This window comes from Podarcis gaigeae (assembly GCF_964106915.1).
Source record: "Podarcis gaigeae genome assembly, chromosome: 1".
NCBI lineage: Eukaryota > Metazoa > Chordata > Lepidosauria > Squamata > Lacertidae > Podarcis > Podarcis gaigeae.
Window position 1 is genome coordinate 104,057,203 of NC_139678.1, and position 19,490 is coordinate 104,076,692.

Genomic DNA, 19,490 nt, shown 5'->3' on the forward strand with positions numbered 1-19,490 from the left:
GTTGCTCTTCATGTTCCATCCCATTTTTAACTTAACCATCATTCTGTGTTTTTTCCCCCTTCTGTTTAGCCTTAAAGAAGAATAATATCACTAAATTTCCAAATGTTCACTCGAGGGTAAGGATTTCTTCTAGCACACCGGTGGTGGAGGATACACAGAGCTGGCAAGCATCACTTTTTACTTAGCTTCCTCCTCTCTCTGTATGCCAACACAAAAACTGCTGCAAATCACAGCCAAGTTTAAGATAAAGGAGGGATGACGCTGCAAGCGTTTAGCAGCATTGCTGGTGCTTTTCGGTCTTTCTTCTGTTGTTTTTATCTGTAGCGTGTGGGATGGATTAATCTGCAGCTCTTGCTTGTGCTGGATGACGTCACAGCACTTAGTGGCTCCTCCCTTTCCAGACTCTTCCACAAGATAGATGTTGTTGCCTCTGTGTTGTACTGATGAGTCTGTGTTCTGCAGAGGGAAGGGGCACAAAGTAGGGTTGCCAACTATTCTACAGGCTCTGTGTTCCTTTTCTTTTTTTAACAGCAGCCCATCAAACAGCAATATAGCATTTCCTGACATAAGCATACAGTGTATAAAGCTTTGCCCGTTCCTTTTCCATATGCCAGGTGGTTCCAAAAGGCATTTTGCCATACTAAAGAAATGTGGGAACCTCTCAGAAATGGGAGCTTACGTGCAAAGATTTATTTGTGTGCTCTGTCTACCCTGCAAGGACAGTGGATTCAGCCACTATTAGTGAAGCAAACCCTAGGAAAAGAGAAAAGGCTGTGTGTGGATCTTATGGCTGTTAGTTGCATCTTAGCAATTAACTATTATTCCCACATCTACTAGCCGCCCCTGCCTCCCCAATTGGGTCTTTGGGAGCCTCCTGTGATTTACAGCCAGTTGCTTTATCCAAAAGACCTCGGGGGGCTGCTAGTGAATCCTATTCTTGTAGGCTGAGTAAGCGCTACAACTAAATCTTCCCTGCGAGGGGGGACTGTCATTCTCTTTGCTCCTCTTTTAACAACGGCACCTTTGTTTGCCTTTCTGCTTCAGTAGCAGCGCTTCCCATAGCAATGGCAGCCATCCTTACACTGTATGCTGCCACTGAGAGCATTTGGCTGGCTTCTTCGAATTATCAGTGCAGGCTCTGGGAGCATCAGCTAAGTTGAGGGGCAATTCCTCTGAAAGTGCCCGTTTCCTGTATCCATCTCATTCTCCTGGAGCAGGAGTGTGCATGGACCTTAGAATAAAATCTAAGAAAAAACAATGGAGAATAGTGTGTGTGTGTGTATGTGTATGGATAGCACCTTCATGCTGCTATGTATGGGAGTGTGTGTTAGTAGGGAGTTTATAGGGAACCCTGTTGGTGGAAAGGGATACAAATTCAGGATAGGTGTGTGCTTTTTGCTCCTGATGCAGCACTGTCCCCAGTTTCAGCAAATAATAATGATAATAATAATGATGATGATTTATTATTAATACCCCACCCATCTGGCTGGGTTTCCCGAGCCACTCTGGGTGGCTTCCAACAGAATATTAAAATACAATAGTCTATTGAAGCAAATGGGACTGGCCATGTGGCTGCTGCTCACAGCGGCATTGTAGGGTAGGGTAATGTTGTTGGGGCAGCAGCCACAAGCAGTCCTACCCACGTCATTCCCTTCTTTTAAGCATAATCAGGACCGCGCCACTGCTAGCAGTGTAGACCAACTGGCTTTTAAAAGTGCCAGTGTAATACAGTAGTCAAAACTGCTGGCATTAAGCAAGTACAGATTGTGCAAATTGTGAATGGTTTGGTAGGTTGCTGTAGTCTGGAAATCTAGCACAGCTGGGGAGGTGTGATTTTAAAGAGCTAAGGGAACTCCAGGGTAGAAGGGGGTGGGGGTGGGAAAGAGGAGCAGTGCCTGCTTATTGTTTTTGCTGCTGCTGTTTTATTTAAAAAAACCTGGAAGGCTTCAGATTGGCTTGCTGGTCATACCACTACGAAACACAATAGATTTGCCTCCTGTGGACAGCAGAAATTGGTAGCATGTGGGGCAAAGGAGTCGCCAGCTGGATCTACACTGATCTGGAAAACACTATAAAAATATAGCTCTCAATGCAATTTCACATGGGCAACACTACAGCGCCCTGTTGTCCCATTTTTATAACATATTTTTCATATTATAACTCACCAGTATAGAAGAGTCTGAGGTCACAGTTTGAAGAGGTTGAGAGAATGAATGAAGCCTGGGTCTCAGGGAAAATTAGTGGCAAGTGACAGCCAACCAGCATTAGCATCTAACCCTGCTGCCATCCTGTCTGTGTGTTTTTTTAAAAAAATAATAATCCATACCCTCATTTTCATCCTCCTAAGAAAAAGCAGCTGATGCAGATTCATGGTGGCCCCAAAGTTTGGTCCTTCAGTAGTAGAACCCTGGTGTGGAAGCAGCTCCCCACCTGATTCTCTCTATACAGGAGAAATCTGGTGGAAGCTTTTGCTATGCAATGAAATTGCAAGATTGCTTTCGCAGAACCCTTTTCATACCTAGATGCATAACCCTGAATAATGCAGTAGGCAGAAGTTTCATATTAGTAATAGTCAGTGAAGAGAGAGGCCCATCACTGCTGTTCTGCTCGGCTCTCTTGGGAGCTTAAACAGTCCCTTTTTCTCTTTTGCTTCAAGCTGCTTTGATTGGCTACCAGCAGGACTCTTTCCTTGTCTAGATCCAGAGGCATAGGCTAGCCCACTTCTGACACCTTCCTGCTTCTTCCCTGCAGATCTTAGAAACCAGCCCTACAGACGAGCCGATGCGGTGAGGAGAAGCGTGAGGCGGCGTTTTGATGATCAGAATTTACGCACTCTCAACGGTGCTGAAATAGCCATGTGAGCCGGATTGGGAGAACGTGCATGTGTAAAGTAGAACGTGTGCTTGACTGATTCCTTGCCATGTGAACTATATTTGCGCTACCATTCTAATTGTGGACTTTATTGCAGTACATTAACTTATCTTCTGAAGGGCTCAATAACAACAGCAAACACATAGGAACACAGAGGGGAAAAATACGGGGGGGGGGGGGAGAAGATGAGCTCTCCACTCAACTGTAACTACCAAGTGCCTAAAATTCAATTACCTGCTCAAATTAATCAAAGCAATAGGACTTTATTTGATTGGGTATTGTTTTACACCAATAAATTTGTTCAGTGTTTTTAACCAAAATGTAAAATACATATTGTATTTTTGTTTTGTTTTGTTACATACCATTTAGTGAATAGCCTTCAGTGGGCTTTCTTGATCTCATGACTTGTAAATAGGTAATACTTGGAAGTGATCCGCTGTGGATTTTTTTTAATGATTTCAATACATTCCTTCTGGACAGTTTGACTTAGTTTTGAGATTCTGTTGCACTTATTATTATGATGATGTATGCATACACCTTCATATGCATATGTAAGGACTTACCATATACGAAGGGGAGAAACTCATTAAATTGTACCCTTTTAAGAAAAATGCATTCCTCTTAAGGGTGGGGAAAACATCCAGAAAACAGAAGTTGATGTAGATGTGATTACATTTTACAAAAGGTTAAACTTAACTGGGATAAGAAAGGCTTGGATAGTGGGGTTTCGGCTGTAAATAGGATGTGATAACATATGGCTTATTTTAATACACAGCTACCTGCTTTCAGATTCTACCTGCTATATACCAGTTGGTAGTGAAGCTGAAGTGAGGAGGTATAGCTCATAGAACACAATGCAAACACAGAGGAATCATGGATGAAATTCCACTACTGTTTTCTACAGGTAGAGGCAGCTTTTGGGTAACAATGTTATTTATTAATTAGCACTAAGATATTAACTTCTCAGTAATCAGTATTATAATTCCTGAGGACCACAACTGTTCAGTTGTCAGAATAATAAAAATCTGGTGCCCTGCCGAAAAATTAGGATACCCTCCATAAATAAGCTTATACTTCCATTCCACAAGAGATTCTGCCATGCGACAATCCAGGTTGGCTCAGAAAGTAAGAGCTGTCTCTCAGCTGAAATGTAGCTAGTTAACGAAACAGTTTATCACTGCATACATTCTCAAACCTGAAATAGATTTTTTTTATCCCAGTTCAGATCTGCTGATGGATGCAACATCCTACAAGAAGTGTAAGTCAGATGTGCAGTTGGAAATTGTAAATGTATTTGCACTTCATTTCTTCCAAACATGTGGGTTTAATAGGGAACGCACAATCTGTTGAACGCTACAGTGCACAGATGACTTTCTCATTTTAGAAATGCATCTGCCTTGGGCTTGTGGCTATCCTTTCCAGATTAGAGTGCTTGTATTTCATATTTTTAACCAGTTGAAACATTTAAAACAAAGTTTTAATTACCAAGAGCGGCCATTGCCAACCCCACCTATCACTTACAAGGCAGGGCACTTGATTTTCTCTCCCAAGACAAAAATCAGACTAAAGTTAAGGGACATCTTGCTTACAGCTTTCCTTTCCTGGTAGCACTGCATCACTGTTAATTGTAAAATTTATTGTATAGTATTTAACCACTGAATTATTTTCTTTTTTGTTGTGCTTATGTGAACCACTGGTAAAGGTCCCATATTCCTTTAATAATGTGTAGTTATATGATAATGTTTCTAAATGTACAGATATTTTGCTACAAATTTGGTGCTTTTTATGGTTTTTACACTTCTCTTTAATTCCCACTCTAGCCTCGGGGTAATATTGTAAATATTGTTTAAAAATGCATCAGCCTGTGCTATACAATCTGAATGTTATTTTAACTTATAGTTTTGTTTTTTTATATTTAACTAAATGGACAGTTTGGGGCTCAAAAGTTATTACATTGACATTTGCTTAACTATTTACAGAGAAGTTTATTTTAAACAAACTGCCAATTGTTCTCTCAATTTACAGCAATGTGTACTTGACATGTTAAAGAGAACATGCCACGATTGTGCCATTTTCCTTCGCAGAAAGATGAATGTTTAGGTTTGGGGGAAACAACATTTGGTAATATAATTCAAAAATTTAAGGAGTTATGAGAAATCACAGTATGCTAAAAATATTTAGAAAGGAACAATGGGCTGTAATATTGGCATGTTCTCTTCAATATTTTATCTAGTAACAGACCTGCTTCTTAGCAATATTATAGGTGTTTTATAAAAGCAGTTCATGTTACTTTTCTGATCTGTTCATGGCATATGATTGAATAAACTATTTACACTACTACAAATGATCCACAGCTTTTCCTTGTTACTCAGACTGATCTATATGGGGCCATAGAATTATGCAGAGTAGCAGGGCTGTGCTAAAACAAGAACCAGAGAGAGCTGCATGTAAGCGTGAGTTCCTTTTGGCACTGGACTTTTTCCACAATGTAGTAGTAATGAGCTATAAACAGGTAACTTCATTACCATGCACTTTCTCCTATAAGGTTAAGAGCAAACAACCCTTTTTAAATTAAACGCTGGAAAAATGAAACCTAGTGATGGGATGAGCGGACTACATAGACTCAGAATTGTAGAATTGGAAAGATCTCCATGTTAACCATTTGCATTGCTTTACGTTTGCATTAGGCAAAACCTATTTGAAGAAGTTTCAAATGATGCAGTTTATATGTATGTTGTTTCTCTTTGAGACGCAGTGGGGAAAGTTCAAATGTACAAGATATGCAAACTAGAGAAGAAATCAGATTGTAGCAAATAAGATATGGGGTATGACAGTTTGCAGAAATATGAAGAAACTAACTTTATACTTAAAGCTTTTTATTTTTAATGGAAAAATAAAGACAACGCTTTAAAAAGTAATGTTTACTTAGAAACATGTTTCTTCATGTAAATTATGCAAGGCGGCAATAAGAAAATATTTTACATAAATATCACTTGCATCGGAGCGGGGAAACTGCTATTCCTTCAAAGCTGTTTTAAGTACTGTGACACTTTCCCACCTCTAGACCAGTATGTAGCTGAGTGGGAAACATGATGCGCTACCAATCCATGTACGGCAAACTATGCAATTGGTATGAACAAGTTAACCATAATTGCAGTTTCTCAAACAGGAAGCCAAATATGCAATTGGTTTTTTTCTTCTTTTCCTCCTCAACATTAACAAAATACATATTTAAATTCTCTTGTATAAGCAGAGTCCCAAACACTATGACAGCAGGAAGTCATAGCATTTTACATTCTCATTCCCCAACACTTACTGCTCTGGAATTTCCTGGACGTTTCACTGCACTCTACCTTAAGCTATATAACTAGACAAAATTAGTATGAATAATTTTTCATTAAGAAGTGGTCACCATAAAGGAGGGATGATTCATTTTGTTGCGCCTGAGAGTATTCAGAATGCATCGTGTACAACCCTGTACTGTTTGATGTCTCCCCCCATACTCTATCAATTGGGGGAGGGGGGAGAGAAGGAAAAATCAGTGAAAATGGCTTCTCTCCAATCAGCAGAGTTCCCTGTACTGTGAAGCCAACCTTTTACTTGCAAGTAGAGCAAACTGTTACACAAGCGCCATAGAAATCTGTAAAACCTAAGGATAACAACATGCCTGCTATATTTGTCCTTATTTCTTAATTTGCATAGTAGAGGCTAAATTCACAAATAAAAAGGCCAATCTTGAATTACCACCACTATATATTGTTAAGTATTCCACTTCTGTGCTGTTACAGATCTTTGACAGCTACTTTCTTTTGTTGCTGTGATTATACATATATTAAAAAGGAAGCACCACACTAGAGTACTTAACTTAACCAGTAACACTGTGTGAGATCAGTAATGTGTTGGCTGTACAGAGCATTTTTAAAAAACAGAAAAAATACTAGTGCACGCTAGAAGACAAGGTTTAATAAGTGATAAAAATGTACAAAAATATTCAAATCAGAAAGATTTTAGAGTCTGTACCACAGTAGTCAATACTCCTCAATGTATAGGGCTGATAGTTTTAATCAAAGGCTGGTCAGAATCTATTCAGTACAAAGGAAAAAGAACAGAATAAAAAGAGACCAGGTTTTCAACATTAGGTCAACATCTTTCAAAAGAAAAGTATTACGTTAACATTGATTTTTCTAGACAAGAGTATTGCAACTGCTTTCCAAAACTTGGTGGTACATTCTTCGGAAGTCCTTAAGGCAACATATTGCATCAATTTAGTCTGATTTTGCTATTTTCTGTAACATCAAGATTAATGCTGAAATAATACCCTTTGCCAATTTGGTTATTTTCTTTGTACATATACCAGGTTCTTCTCTAATAAAAAATGGCAGCTATGTTATTACATCAGCATACCTTACAGCCTTGAAAATTAAGGGCCTATTAGGATTTCCATTAATTAATCTATTTTTCACAGTTTTAAAACTTGACACTAAAAATTCACTTCAGGGTGAAACTCGATATACATTTCAACCTAAAGTCAAAATTCAATAGAAACCACCTAAAACATCATTTTGGCCAGCAAGGTAATACACAAAAACCCAATAATGGATTCTGGACTACCATAAATGAAGAAAAAATATTTCCCCCTCTCTTCTTCATTTCCCTCCACTTGCAAAATAAAAAAGTAATTAAAAAAACCCAACAGAAGTGGAGCCCAAGAAAATTATAGGAGCATCTTTCTGAACAGAACATGTGCACCCCTTACCCAGCCCCAGACCTTATTTGACAAGAAAAACAAGTTTAGGCTTTCATAGCAAGAGCTGTTTTATAGACACAAGAGGCCCGAAAGGCTCAAGTACTTTTCCAAGCCGCTATTGAAAGGGCTCAAAAATAAAAAGATTTTCTGTTCATCCTAATGTGCTCTTTGAAGAATGCCAAGGTGCATGGGGTATATATACAGGCTGCCTAGCTTATTAGAAGCTTGAATTCTGAATGTTCACCGTCTTTGACAATTTGCTGCCAGGCACACAATGATATTATTTGAAATATTTAGTTATGCAGTAGAACTGAAAAGCCATTGCTATGCCAATGGAACATTGGAATCCATTTCCTGAAATGAATCATCTATATTTCTTATTAAATCACATTGTAAACATATTTGGTATAAATACTTTTTATTGATCTTCATCCAGTTGTTCCAAGAGGGTCCTCCTTTGTTTTTCTAGTTCACCTTCACTTAATTCACTACCAGAGGTATCCCAATTACCCTGAAAAAGGACAATGAAAAATAATCCGATATACCCTTTCCCACAGTTTAGAATTCAGTCATTGTAGTGATTTTGAACATTTCAGTATTTATTAAGAACTGCAGTTTGGCCATCACTAGACAACCTAAGATTTCATACTAAAAATCACTTGAAACTCTCAAACTGTACGATTTTAGCACCACTGGTAAATTACAGGCCTCAGGCCTATTTAATGACCAAATTCAAATAACTACTTTTAAGTGCACCCAATATATTTTTTTAAATTACTTTTTCATTTGACTGGCTGGCACTGCTCCCTCAAGCAAAGTCAAAATTGATCAAGGACATTGTGTAGTCACATTTCCAGGCAGACAGTAACTTTAGTGGTGAACAACATACTGAGAACAAAGGAGAAGGATGCACTCTTCCAGGTTACGATGCTACAGCAATGTTATCTAAAGTTATATGCTGCCCTTTTAATCCACATTCAGTAAGTCAAATGTAAAGAGAGAATAAATGACATGTTCCACCACTATGAACAGAAATCCCATATAAAATGTTGATATAACTAGTGTCTGAACAAAAGATGCTTGAGGAATCTGATCTTTCTGAAGTTGAAAGTAACTTAATCTGAACTCCGAATAAACATGGGAGTCTCTTAGTGCCTTCTTCACAGAAAAGCTATGCCCAAAGTGATTTAGGTCCAGGGGGCTAAATCCTAGTGTTAAATCTTCAAAAAGGAGTTGGATGTACTCATCAGATGCCTCAGTAATCGCAGGGAGGGGAATTGCTCATACTGTATTCTAAACCCTAACTGGACTTCCAGAACAGAGTTCAGCTTAGTGCAAAGCCAAGCCACTGGAGTGGCTTGATCGTTTTTCTGTTCTCAGTGGATTTTCAATAGCACTGTTAACTTGAAGGTACTGAGTTAACTACACATCACCACCTTGAGTAAATACATATAGTATCAGTGGCTGGTGGTCACTGTAAATTCTAAGGCTTATACAGTGGTACCTTGGGTTACAAACGCTTCAGGTTACATATGCTTCTGGTTACAGACTCTGCCAACCCAGAAATATTACCTCGGGTTGAGAACTTTGCTTCAGGATAAGAACAGAAATTGTGCGGTGGTGGTGCAGCTGCAGCGGGAGGCCCCATTAGCTAAAGTGGTGCTGCAGGTTAAGAACAGTTTCAGGTTAAGAACGGACCTCCGGAACGAATTAAGTTCTTAACCCGAGGTACCACTGTACAAGAGATGTGTATTAACTAGAAACAGTTCTGGAGAACAAACAATAGTTTGTTATGCTTGAACCACAATAACTTAGTCCCATTAAGCCATTATGATCCATGGTTGCCACTCTATTGAGAATTAGCAGAGCCAATCTATATTGTAATAGGGCCAGGCAGAAGCCAGCAAAACTTAAATGCGGATCATTAAATTCTAGCATTTAGGTCTTCAGCTACAGCAAATAAGCTCTCAGGAAATTTTGTGGATGAAGAGAAGATATAATGTTACACTTTAGTCCATGCTTTCTTATACAAGCTTGGTGTTTAAAGGAAGGATATAAACTTGAAAGGCCAAAACAAAACTACAGCTATACAAAATGACCTCTTGGGCCAATGTGTGTATCAGTTATCCACCAATTTGTTCTTTTCCAAATGTTGTGATAGCTTTGGCAGCTTATATGTATCAAAATACATCTGTGGCTGTCCAGATAATGGAATATAGCTCCCATCACTGCAGATGACTGGCCATGCTGGCTGGGCCTATTGGCATCCAACATCATCTGGAGGGCCCCAGGTTTTTTAAAAAATTGCAGCATAACTATTATGGGTAAAAAACAAGCAACAGTGACACCGATCAGAAATAGCAGATCCTTCCACCTTTAGACCACACAACCACTAATCTACTGGTAAGATAGTTAACACAATAAAGCCAAGCAAACTCACAGAATCTTTGCCAGGTCGCTTTTTAGGAGGTGATTTATGCTTAGATTCAGATCTTTGCCTACTTCTTTCCTTTTCATTTTCTCTCTCCTTTTTGTCTTTTTCTCGATCCACATCCGATTCTGGAGAATCCTGTACAGAGTAAGATAAACAGTATAAATCAAGGATGCACAGAGAATACACTGTAGAAGGGTGGGGCCAATGGGAATCTACCTCTAGTTCCACGAGAGTCTTTCTATATCCCAAGCCTGTGTTTCAATCAATTCTCATTACCACACAACAGTCTGGTGAAGGCAGGCAGGAATTTCAACCTGAGTCTTCCATGTTCAAAATATTAACTTTCAAAATCATGACTGAACATTTAAAGAGACTTAACCTAGCTCTTACTCATGACAACTGGCTGCAAGTCTTAACTGGTATCGGGGGGACTCGTCTACCTGCAAGGCTTCTAACTGTACATCATATTCATAGCACAGAAATTATGTGCAAGTGAAGCACAACAAACTGGATTCAGACTTTCTGGCTCAGGAGAAGTATCTGGCAGCTTGTGAGCTTTTAAACAGGAAACTTCCGTGATACAGAATGCTTTAACTTTCAAGAATTCAGTTAGGAAGGAAGACAACTACTACTTTTTAGGGATTTTTTAAAAGAAAAAAATGGCTGTACCAAATGTACAGTCACACAATTCACATACAAATAATAAAATAGCACACTGTTGTTCAATTTTATTAAGTGCACCTTAATTCTTCGTTTCACAGATAGATACAAGAAATTGAGTGGGGTGGGAGGAGAACAGTGCCAAACTGAGGTATACTCACAGACTTGTGTCTCCTCTTTTTGTTCTTCTTTTTGTGTTTCTTTGATTTCTTGTAGCTTCTCTCTATTAATGCATTAGAATTAAATAGGTATCAGGGTTATTTAAGTTGATAACTGCTAAATCTCTATTTTGTTAGGTAAGATTTTTTTTTAAGTACCAGATTCTGCGCTGGAGGATCGTTCGGAGACTGATCGAGAGTCTGAGCGTTGCCTCTTTTTCTTTGAATGACTGTCATCATCCTCAGATTCTGAACCCTTTAAAGCAAGAGTATTTGACATGTAACATTAGTTTTTAAAGGCTGGGTGGTAAAAAGAACCAACTGAATACTGCATACTTACCGAACGAGAGCGAGACCTTTTTCTGTGATGTTTTTTTGATTTTTTAGAATGCTTCTTGTTCTTTGAATGATGGTGTTGACACTCATGCTGCAGCATTGAAAGAATAAAAATTACTCATTTGAAAGAGTAAGCATGCGTTTTGTTAATTTTTTTGCTACACAAATACAGTATGTATAGTGTATCTCTTTAAGTCTCTATTCTGAAATACTTCCTCTATATACTTTTATTTTGAAACTGCACTGCATGCCTTTTTGGACACTGGCTTTTACTGGCTTTGCAAAGCCACACTTGTTCATACTCTTCCATCTTCTTAACAGCAAATGAGATTTTGGAAACACAGGATACTTCTTGCAAAGAAAGATGTTTGGGAGGTATGAATTACAACATTTAAAGAGCAGTTCCAACAGTGGGAGGGCTGACATCTTCATGTAATCCTTCCTGATGATGAATACACTACCAGTGTTTAGGTTATTAAAAATAGAATCTAATGAAAAAGATGCCAACCGTTAAAATTAATTACAGATCACTCTCAGACAGGAAGCTAATGTCCCCATAAATATATTCTACAAAGCTATACTTTCAATAGTATTTTGTGTCCAGGCAAATGCTGACACCTACTGCTAAATATTTTAGGGACAGCATCCTTCTGTTATTTGGACCCCAGATGAAGCCAGAATGAAATTGATCCAAGCTGGGCTGCCATCACCCTTTCAAGCACCTTGCCACAGTATTCCCCAATCAGTGATAGTTGTTAAATAAATAACTTGGTCCAGTGATGCCCCCTTAAGGATGGCTGGAACTTGCTCCTGCCCCAGTGAGACGTTATTCTCTTTGGTCCCAACCCAGCTAATCCCCTTCGGCTCACTCTAATAAGCAAGCTGGGCAAGGCCTTTTGTACTCCAAAACCTTTGGAGAGCACCAGATTGGAGAAAGGCGGCTTTAGTTCATGAGTCGTCCAAGGAAAAAATTGGGAAAGGGTGTCCACAAGAGAAAGAAAAGGGAATACCTCACCAACTTTTGGCTCTGGCTCCCACCCACCACTTGCATGCAGGTGCCAACAGATTTACACTAAGAGATACAGGAAGAAAAGGTTCTCCAATTCTATTGTTGGGGATCAGTTCAATAAGTTAAGTTTTTTAAAATCTGTTTCAAATCTATCAGACAATGCTCTTATCATAGTATTGTTACCTCTAGTAAATAAATGAAATCTTTAAATATTCTTTTTCTTTCTGATTCTAGAGTGATGTCTTCAAATGCTGGTTCTTTCACAAACCTTTCCCGAATCTATATATAAGAGAAGAATTATGTATATGGTTTAGCCAGCAAAATAAAAATGTTCTGTATACAAATTACTTTGTTTTTCCAAAAAAAGATCAGACTACGGCTCAATACAATCTACTAGTTAAAAGTATTGTGTTCATAAAAACCAGATCAAATAATGATGAAACACACTTCTGCTGATATTCTTAGCATGGCTGAATCTTAGCCAAGATCCCATGGTAAAGACAGAAACGTGAGGTGCTTTATGTATGATGCTTATAAAGGTTAAGAATTTAGACCCCACATCAATTTTCTTCAGAAATGCCTTCCAGTATTCTCACTGAACATAATCCAAAGCTTTTCCAATCATCAAATATTCATACTGTGCCAAGTGGGATTAATTCTTCCTTGACTTCTAGAAGAGTACCCTGTATAAAAACCTGTCTGATCCATGTTTGGAATATCTGATGCCACAATTTTAAATGTGAGAAAACATTCAAAAGTGCATTTCATTCCAAAATGTATCTATTATCTCTGCTCTTAAACGGGACCTTTTTGCATCCTCCTGAGAAGACACCCCACTGCCCCACCCCATGACCACTTGAGTTAAAATCCTTCAATTTATCTCCCTGCAAGCACTTCACCTATTTTGTTATTCCATTTACAGTCTTTCTAATTTCATTTAAAAGAAATTGTACTTAGATCGATACATACACCCGCCCCCCCAAACACACACTTCATTTAACAATGGGAAAAAAGTGTTTTCTGGGTAACCAACATTCTCTTGCAAAATGCTATGGAACATGCTTACATCTTCCCACACTGCATCCATTTCAATTGGAGGGGTTGCTTGTTTTAGCATACTCTTAAAAGCAGACTCTTTCCGTTTCATTTTGCGGGCTTCTTCTTTCTCTCGCTCACGTTCACGAGCCTCTGCCTTTTCCAACAGCTACATCAAAACAAAACCAAGTGACCATTCAATGTAAGGGCAATGGAAAAAAGGGAAAACAACCAAATCCCATTTTGCAAGGGAGTACTTTTCTCATTATTTGCTGTGCATGTGTCACATATAATGGTGGTTCAGACGCACCACCAAATCATGTGATTGAACCTAATGTGATCCATTCATGAGTAGAACAGACTTCCCACTCACTATGTAGGACTTTGCCTTCCTCTCTTTTCACTTGAGCACCTCCAGAATCCCCTCTGGGGAGTCCCTCAATCATCTGGAGCTTATTTGGGGTGTGTGTGTGTAGGAAGGAGAAGAGGACGTCTTGTTGCATGAGTGGAGGTCTTTTCATGCAACATTTGGTACCACCCATGATTTGGATTCTATAAATCACTAACAGGGCAAATTCTGATACATCATAGTTTGCCACTAAACTTTGATTGAATCTTATCTGAGTAGAGGAGGTAGGATGCAAGCCTGAGGCTCCTCAACTGTGATTTGCTTTTAGGTCTAAACAGCCCCATCAATTCCACACTTTTCCACCTATCATCATTACGTTTATATTCTAGCATTTGACTATACAGATACTACATACTTATTTGCAGACTTGTAAACATTTTATCAAGTCTTCTTAACATTAGGATTTTAAAAAATATTCTAGATTTTTAAAAGTCCAACTTACACTATTGAAAGCTAGCTTGATATTTCCAGCATCTAAAGTGGTAGCTCTTTTAGTTGAACTGATGACTGTGACAAAGTCTTCAAAAGTAGTATTCACTTCAACTACAAATCCTTTGTCCTGCAAAACAGCAAATTTTGATGGCACAAACTCATGTTACAACATGACAGTGTGGATTCCCAGCTCAAGGTATCTAAACCCACTCATTTTGGATTGGAAACACTGGCTTTCTCCCAGCAACTAAAATCACATTTCCCCTCACCTTTAAGATGTCTTTTATTATCTTTTTTTCATCATGGTAGCGTGCTTTCAGATCTTCAACATAAAACTTGAAGAGATCAAGTGCTGTCGAGCCTGAAGAAAGAAACTACATTGGTCAAAACTTCCCGCTTACCCAAGAGTTGCATTTCTTATTACATTAGTAACCCTGCTTCTATCTACCAAAAATGCACAAGCATTACCTCCATCTTATTTTCTACAAGCATGAGAGAATATACTTACCAGGCTGACCAAGCATGTTAGTAAATCGAATATCAGAACTTATGGTTGGATATAACTCCATCCATGATGACATTGAATGCAGCTGGCCATGTTCATGCAGCTCATCCAAAAATATCTGCAAAGGAAACAGTAGAAAATGGGCAATCTCACAATCCTGTATATTAAAATGGAAATGAGTCAGCCCTGTCATTTTTACTGCCCCATAGAATGCTACAATATAGCATGTGGACATCAAATGGAAAAGCATCTAAAATACCTCTAGGACTGCAATACTAATAATGTCTACTCAGAAATTAAGTCTCACTGAATTCAGTGGCACTTACTACCAGCTAAGTGGAGTTAGGACTGCAGTCTTGAGTAGGGGTGGCTAACCTGTGCTCCCTGATGACGCTGGACTACAACTCCCATCATCCCTGACCATGGGCCATACTGTGACAGACATGCCAGGAGATGATGAATCGAAAATAAACTTTCTTCAGGTAAAACAGACTATGGTGAAGCCATAAAATGTTGACCTGCAAGATCTTTTAGTATTTATCTACACTCATTATTTGCAATTTACAGAATACCAAGATTGATGGTAACCTATCCCAACACCTAATAGTTCATTTTGTCACTAACCTGGAAAGATTCTCTGTTTTTACGTTGCCGTCGTCTTTCCCTGAGCAATCCCTTCTGCTTTTCTTCCTCCTCCTCCTTTTCCAAAGCCCTTATGTGCTCTTCGAAACAAATCAATGCATCCTCCTTATCCATATCTAGAAAAGCAGCATACAAACGTTTCAGAAAATGAAGGGTAAGGTCCAACTGTGGTAATTTGCTTCTGCCACAATCTTCTGCTTGCACAAACATGACTTCCCTTCCTCTCCTCCTCCACAACAGCCCCCTGTCCCTGGGAAAAAAAAAATCTCCTTCAGCAGGTAGGAGGTGAGGGGGGCTGAGAGGAAAGGAGAATCCTTTTGTGCCTGTTGACACAACTGGATCTTCCCCACTGCTGAGGTAAGCCATTTTTAAAAAATCTGGCATGTGCTTTTGGCAAAGCTTTTGCTTTGTTTCTCATGTAAGATTTATAAAGTCTCAGAAGAAACCATAGCCCTCTTTTTAGATGTTACATTATCAGGGGGGAAAAAGAAGGAACAGGCATGGGGCAAATGTGCTAACCCGACCCCCGCATCATTCTCATCAGCATCCAAGTTCTGGAGGGCAACTGCCTGAAGATTGGAGCTACTTGTGCACAGGGAGCCTCCAGGAGTACAGCAGGCTTCTGACATCAGACAAGTCTCCTTCAACATCCCTGCCTGCCCCAACATTTTTAGTGGCAATTTCTCACTACAAGAGCAATCTGTAGCAAGCCTCAGAAACATGCACTCCCTTCCTTCATTTCTGCTATACCAATGACAAGCTTTTGATTTTAAAGTAACAGGAGCTTTCAATGATTTCCAAACCCAAGATACCCAGGTGCTTTGCTTATATTCATGTTATCTATCTATAGAATATATATATAAATATATATATACATATGTACACGCACCCCCCACCCAAACAAAATATTAACAAAAAATACAGCTAAACCATATAAAGGAAAATAAACTGATTAGGTCTGAATTGGATCAAAGTCTGTGCAGTACTGGCTCCTGCATTCTCCACCAAGAGCAATGTGAGTTGGGAAATCTTGGCTGCCAAAGGTAACAATGCTGTTTTATCAGGCACACCACCTCTATACTGGAGCAAGCTAGATTGAAGGTTAAAGATCCGAGTTGCTGTTGCCATCAGATCATCACTAAGATCATATTCTGACAATAAAGGAACCAGGATATTTTGAGTTGTATTTAACTAAATGTTTGTGCTAGTGCAATGGGATAATCCTTCCTCATGCTGTCCCCAAGTCTGCTCCGGAGTGGGAAGAAGGCCTGGAGCAGATTTAGGAGGCACAGAGGGGAAGGAGAGGGGAAAAACTTTAGCACTACGTGGATTAAACCCTGTCTCCTTACTCTGAAGTTCTTCGTCTTCTGCAAAGGTAGGATTGTCCATCAGATATTGCTGAGCCTCTGACCAGGTAGTACAGTATGTGACATTAGCCATATTATCCAAGATGTTTTTTAATGCCTCCCAGTTCCTCTTCCTCAACTGCTTGGCCTGTTCCTGAAAAAGTTAAATGATACATTTAATGGCATTTGTTTTGCTAAAATGCTCGGTATCAAACATTACCAACAGATTATTAAGAGGCGGCATTTTGTAGCAAATCCGCCAGTCTGAAGCAACTGCATAACTTCATCACTGAACAAGAAAGAGACATCACACTACTTTTCATTGCCAGGATGCGTGCATAATTCCGGATAGACTAGAAGACTATCTTCAAGAAATGCCTATGGTGTAACCACCACATCAAGCTTTTGCTCTATTTTGTTCGGAACTAAATTAAGTAGTGCCACATTAAGGAAAAGACATTGTCATTTATAGAAATCTAGATATGATATTTTTTAAAATGTAGAGGAAGACAGATTTACCTATAGAAAAGAGGAAGAGGAGTAAGTGGGTGTGTATGCCCCCCATCTGAAGAAATAAATTACCTTTTCTTTCTTTGATAAGAAGAATAGGACATCTTCATAGATTTCAAGACGATCACGTTCTGATATTGCATTCCAGACTTCCATCTCTCCAAACATTTGTTCAGCTTTTCTGTATAGAAATAGGAAGAAAAAAGGCTCTATAAATCACTTTGCTCCCACTCTTTCACACTGATCAGTCAACATCCCAATCCTTGCCAAATGTTTGATAACCAAGAGAGTATAAAATGTGTAATCATACGTAACTCGTGTTTAATATTACAAAATCATTCCAGCTTGCAAAGCTAAAATAAAAGAACTAATGTGTTAACAATTTAGATTTTTTAAAAAGTTCTATGTGTTGTATTCCAGCTCCTGCCATTTCTTTTCTCCCATTGCTTGGATAAAAGGTTTTTGTATTTTTAAAACACACAGCAATGGATCCCTTCCTTGCTTGCATCCATTCCCAATACATTTTTTGCCAACAGTCTCAGTGACAACTTCTCACACACTGCAGTCTTTGTACAAATGCAGAGGCAACCATGGTTTGTATCTAGACTTTCAAATGGCTGCAGAGTCGGAGTTTCACTCAACAAAAAAAGGGGAAGGAACAGACTTCTGCCAAGTCCTCCTCCTCCATATAAATCTGCACCAGACAGGAGGCATGGGCAGCAGAAGTAGAAATTGTAGAACACAACCTTGCAACAGTGAATTTGCACAAATTGTTATTCCCCATAGCACAGTATTTGAAACAGTGTTTTAAAGTGTTGTTTTTTAATTCACATTCCCCTCTTAAGTCAACCCAGGCTCAAGTTTTAAATTTAGAATTGTACAACTAGTATTATGCATTAGATTTATCTTACTTGTATCTGGTAGTGGATGTCATCTTCTCGTGGTTCTCAAGGAAACGCTGAAAAGATTCTTTTGCCTCTTTGTATTTTAATCTTGCTTCTTCTTTTTCTTCTTTCTCTGTCTGGACCTTGTAAGCATTAAATGCTTGCTTCTTCTCACTTAGTTTTGCCAAAGCACTAAAAATTAAAGAAAAAAGCCATAAATTTATTGATAAATGCAGTATCAACTGATCTTTTTACGAAGATTCCTTTTAACACTGCACACAGGGAGAGAGTTTCAAAGTACTTAGTACACAATTGCTTCCCCTCAAAACAATAACAACCCAGTTTTAAAAAAACTGTTCAGGAAAAAAGCAGGTTAAATTTGTTTATTTATTTAAAATATATACAAAACCTTTCTTTACATGTTTCTCAAAGTGGCATATGAAGAAAAACATACAACTTGCACAATTTTAAAAAGATTAAAAATATCAGAAAATAGGAACATCAAGGCAGCATTCAAACCATGAGCTCACTTGAGCTGTCAGAACATCAGTTTATACACACAACTACCGGTACTTAAAAGCATGTTGATTAAAAAGAAAATAGGAACAGCATACCTGTATCTTGGATCGTTAATTATCATTTTCATAGCTTGCTCCCAAGAGGCGTTGGATGGCACACGCTATGAAGACATGAAGTAAATCATGTAAGTCCTCAAATCAGTACTTCTGTTTGTGCAACGGTAGCTTTAGGAATGCTAGCTAAGGTAAGAATGGATGCATCTAAATTGTGCAGTGGGGCATAGTTGTCAAATGTACTGATTCAGATTATTTGGTGGCAAAAGTGGGTAAATATTCTGCTTGGTATGTTTTTATTATAAAAATAAAAGAATATTTGTACAAAGGACTGTCACATTTCTTTGCTTTTCCTGTAAAAATGATAAACTACCATAAAACTAGGAAATGATAAATTTGGTACACAAGACACTTTCTATATTCATGAGTATTTTTAGCCTTCTCATAATTTACTTACACTTCTAGAAATGGTGCATCAATCAGTTCGTACATGAAAGCAAACCATAGTTAACAGATTCAGGTAGGTAGCCGTGTTGGTCTGACGCAGTTGAAATATATTAAAAAATTGTCCAGTAGCACCTTAGAGACCAACTAAGTTTGTTCTTGGTATAAGCTTTCGTGTGCATGCACACTTCTTCAGATACACTGAAACAGAAGTACTATATATAAGTGTCTGGTGACTTCTGATTCAGTGTATCTGAAGAAGTGTGCATGCGCACGAAAGCTTGTATCAAGAACAAACTTAGTTGGTCTCTAAGGTATTACTGGACATTTTTTTGTTTGTTTACATAGTTATCAGATTACTGTTAACACACCTATCTGGCCTGCTTTGTTTCGTCCTATAGCATACAGAGGAAACAAACCACAATCTGATTGAAACATAGCACTAAGCCAGGGTTTGTCATTTGCTTTTCCCCTAGTGCTAGTAAAGAGAAGCAAA

At 38.6% G+C, this 19,490-nt stretch overlaps 2 protein-coding genes across 11 annotated transcripts in view; one reads left to right on the forward strand and one right to left on the reverse strand.

Annotated features, from left to right (window-relative positions):
- Positions 1-5,215, forward strand: part of FMNL2 (formin like 2) — a 189,040-nt gene extending 183,825 nt beyond the window's left edge. For 2 of the 7 annotated variants that reach the window (XM_083705917.1, XM_083705914.1), the window contains 2 exons: positions 70-163; positions 2,752-5,215. In XM_083705917.1, the coding sequence (XP_083562043.1) occupies positions 70-163; position 2,752 (95 nt within the window). In that variant the 3' untranslated portion in view covers positions 2,753-5,215. Of the gene's footprint in view, positions 1-69; positions 446-2,751 lie in introns of those variants that run through there. The other 5 variants (XM_083705916.1, XM_083705913.1, XM_083705918.1 and 2 more) reach the window with 4 other exon arrangements.
- The window catches only part of PRPF40A (pre-mRNA processing factor 40 homolog A), a gene marked incomplete at its 5' end in the record, with an annotated part of 60,761 nt that overhangs the window by 24,076 nt on the left and 17,195 nt on the right, over positions 1-19,490 (reverse strand). For 2 of the 4 annotated variants that reach the window (XM_083706277.1, XM_083706279.1), the window contains 15 exons: positions 6,815-8,129; positions 10,059-10,187; positions 10,874-10,935; positions 11,030-11,126; positions 11,211-11,297; positions 12,399-12,494; positions 13,282-13,419; positions 14,102-14,218; positions 14,361-14,452; positions 14,600-14,714; positions 15,221-15,354; positions 16,588-16,738; positions 17,167-17,275; positions 18,006-18,170; positions 18,593-18,657. In XM_083706277.1, coding sequence (XP_083562403.1) covers positions 8,037-8,129; positions 10,059-10,187; positions 10,874-10,935; positions 11,030-11,126; positions 11,211-11,297; positions 12,399-12,494; positions 13,282-13,419; positions 14,102-14,218; positions 14,361-14,452; positions 14,600-14,714; positions 15,221-15,354; positions 16,588-16,738; positions 17,167-17,275; positions 18,006-18,170; positions 18,593-18,657 — 1,650 coding nt within the window. In that variant the 3' untranslated portion in view covers positions 6,815-8,036. Of the gene's footprint in view, positions 1-6,814; positions 8,130-10,058; positions 10,188-10,873; positions 10,936-11,029; positions 11,127-11,210; positions 11,298-12,398; positions 12,495-13,281; positions 13,420-14,101; positions 14,219-14,360; positions 14,453-14,599; positions 14,715-15,220; positions 15,355-16,587; positions 16,739-17,166; positions 17,276-18,005; positions 18,171-18,592; positions 18,658-19,490 lie in introns of those variants that run through there. The other 2 variants (XM_083706280.1, XM_083706278.1) reach the window with 2 other exon arrangements.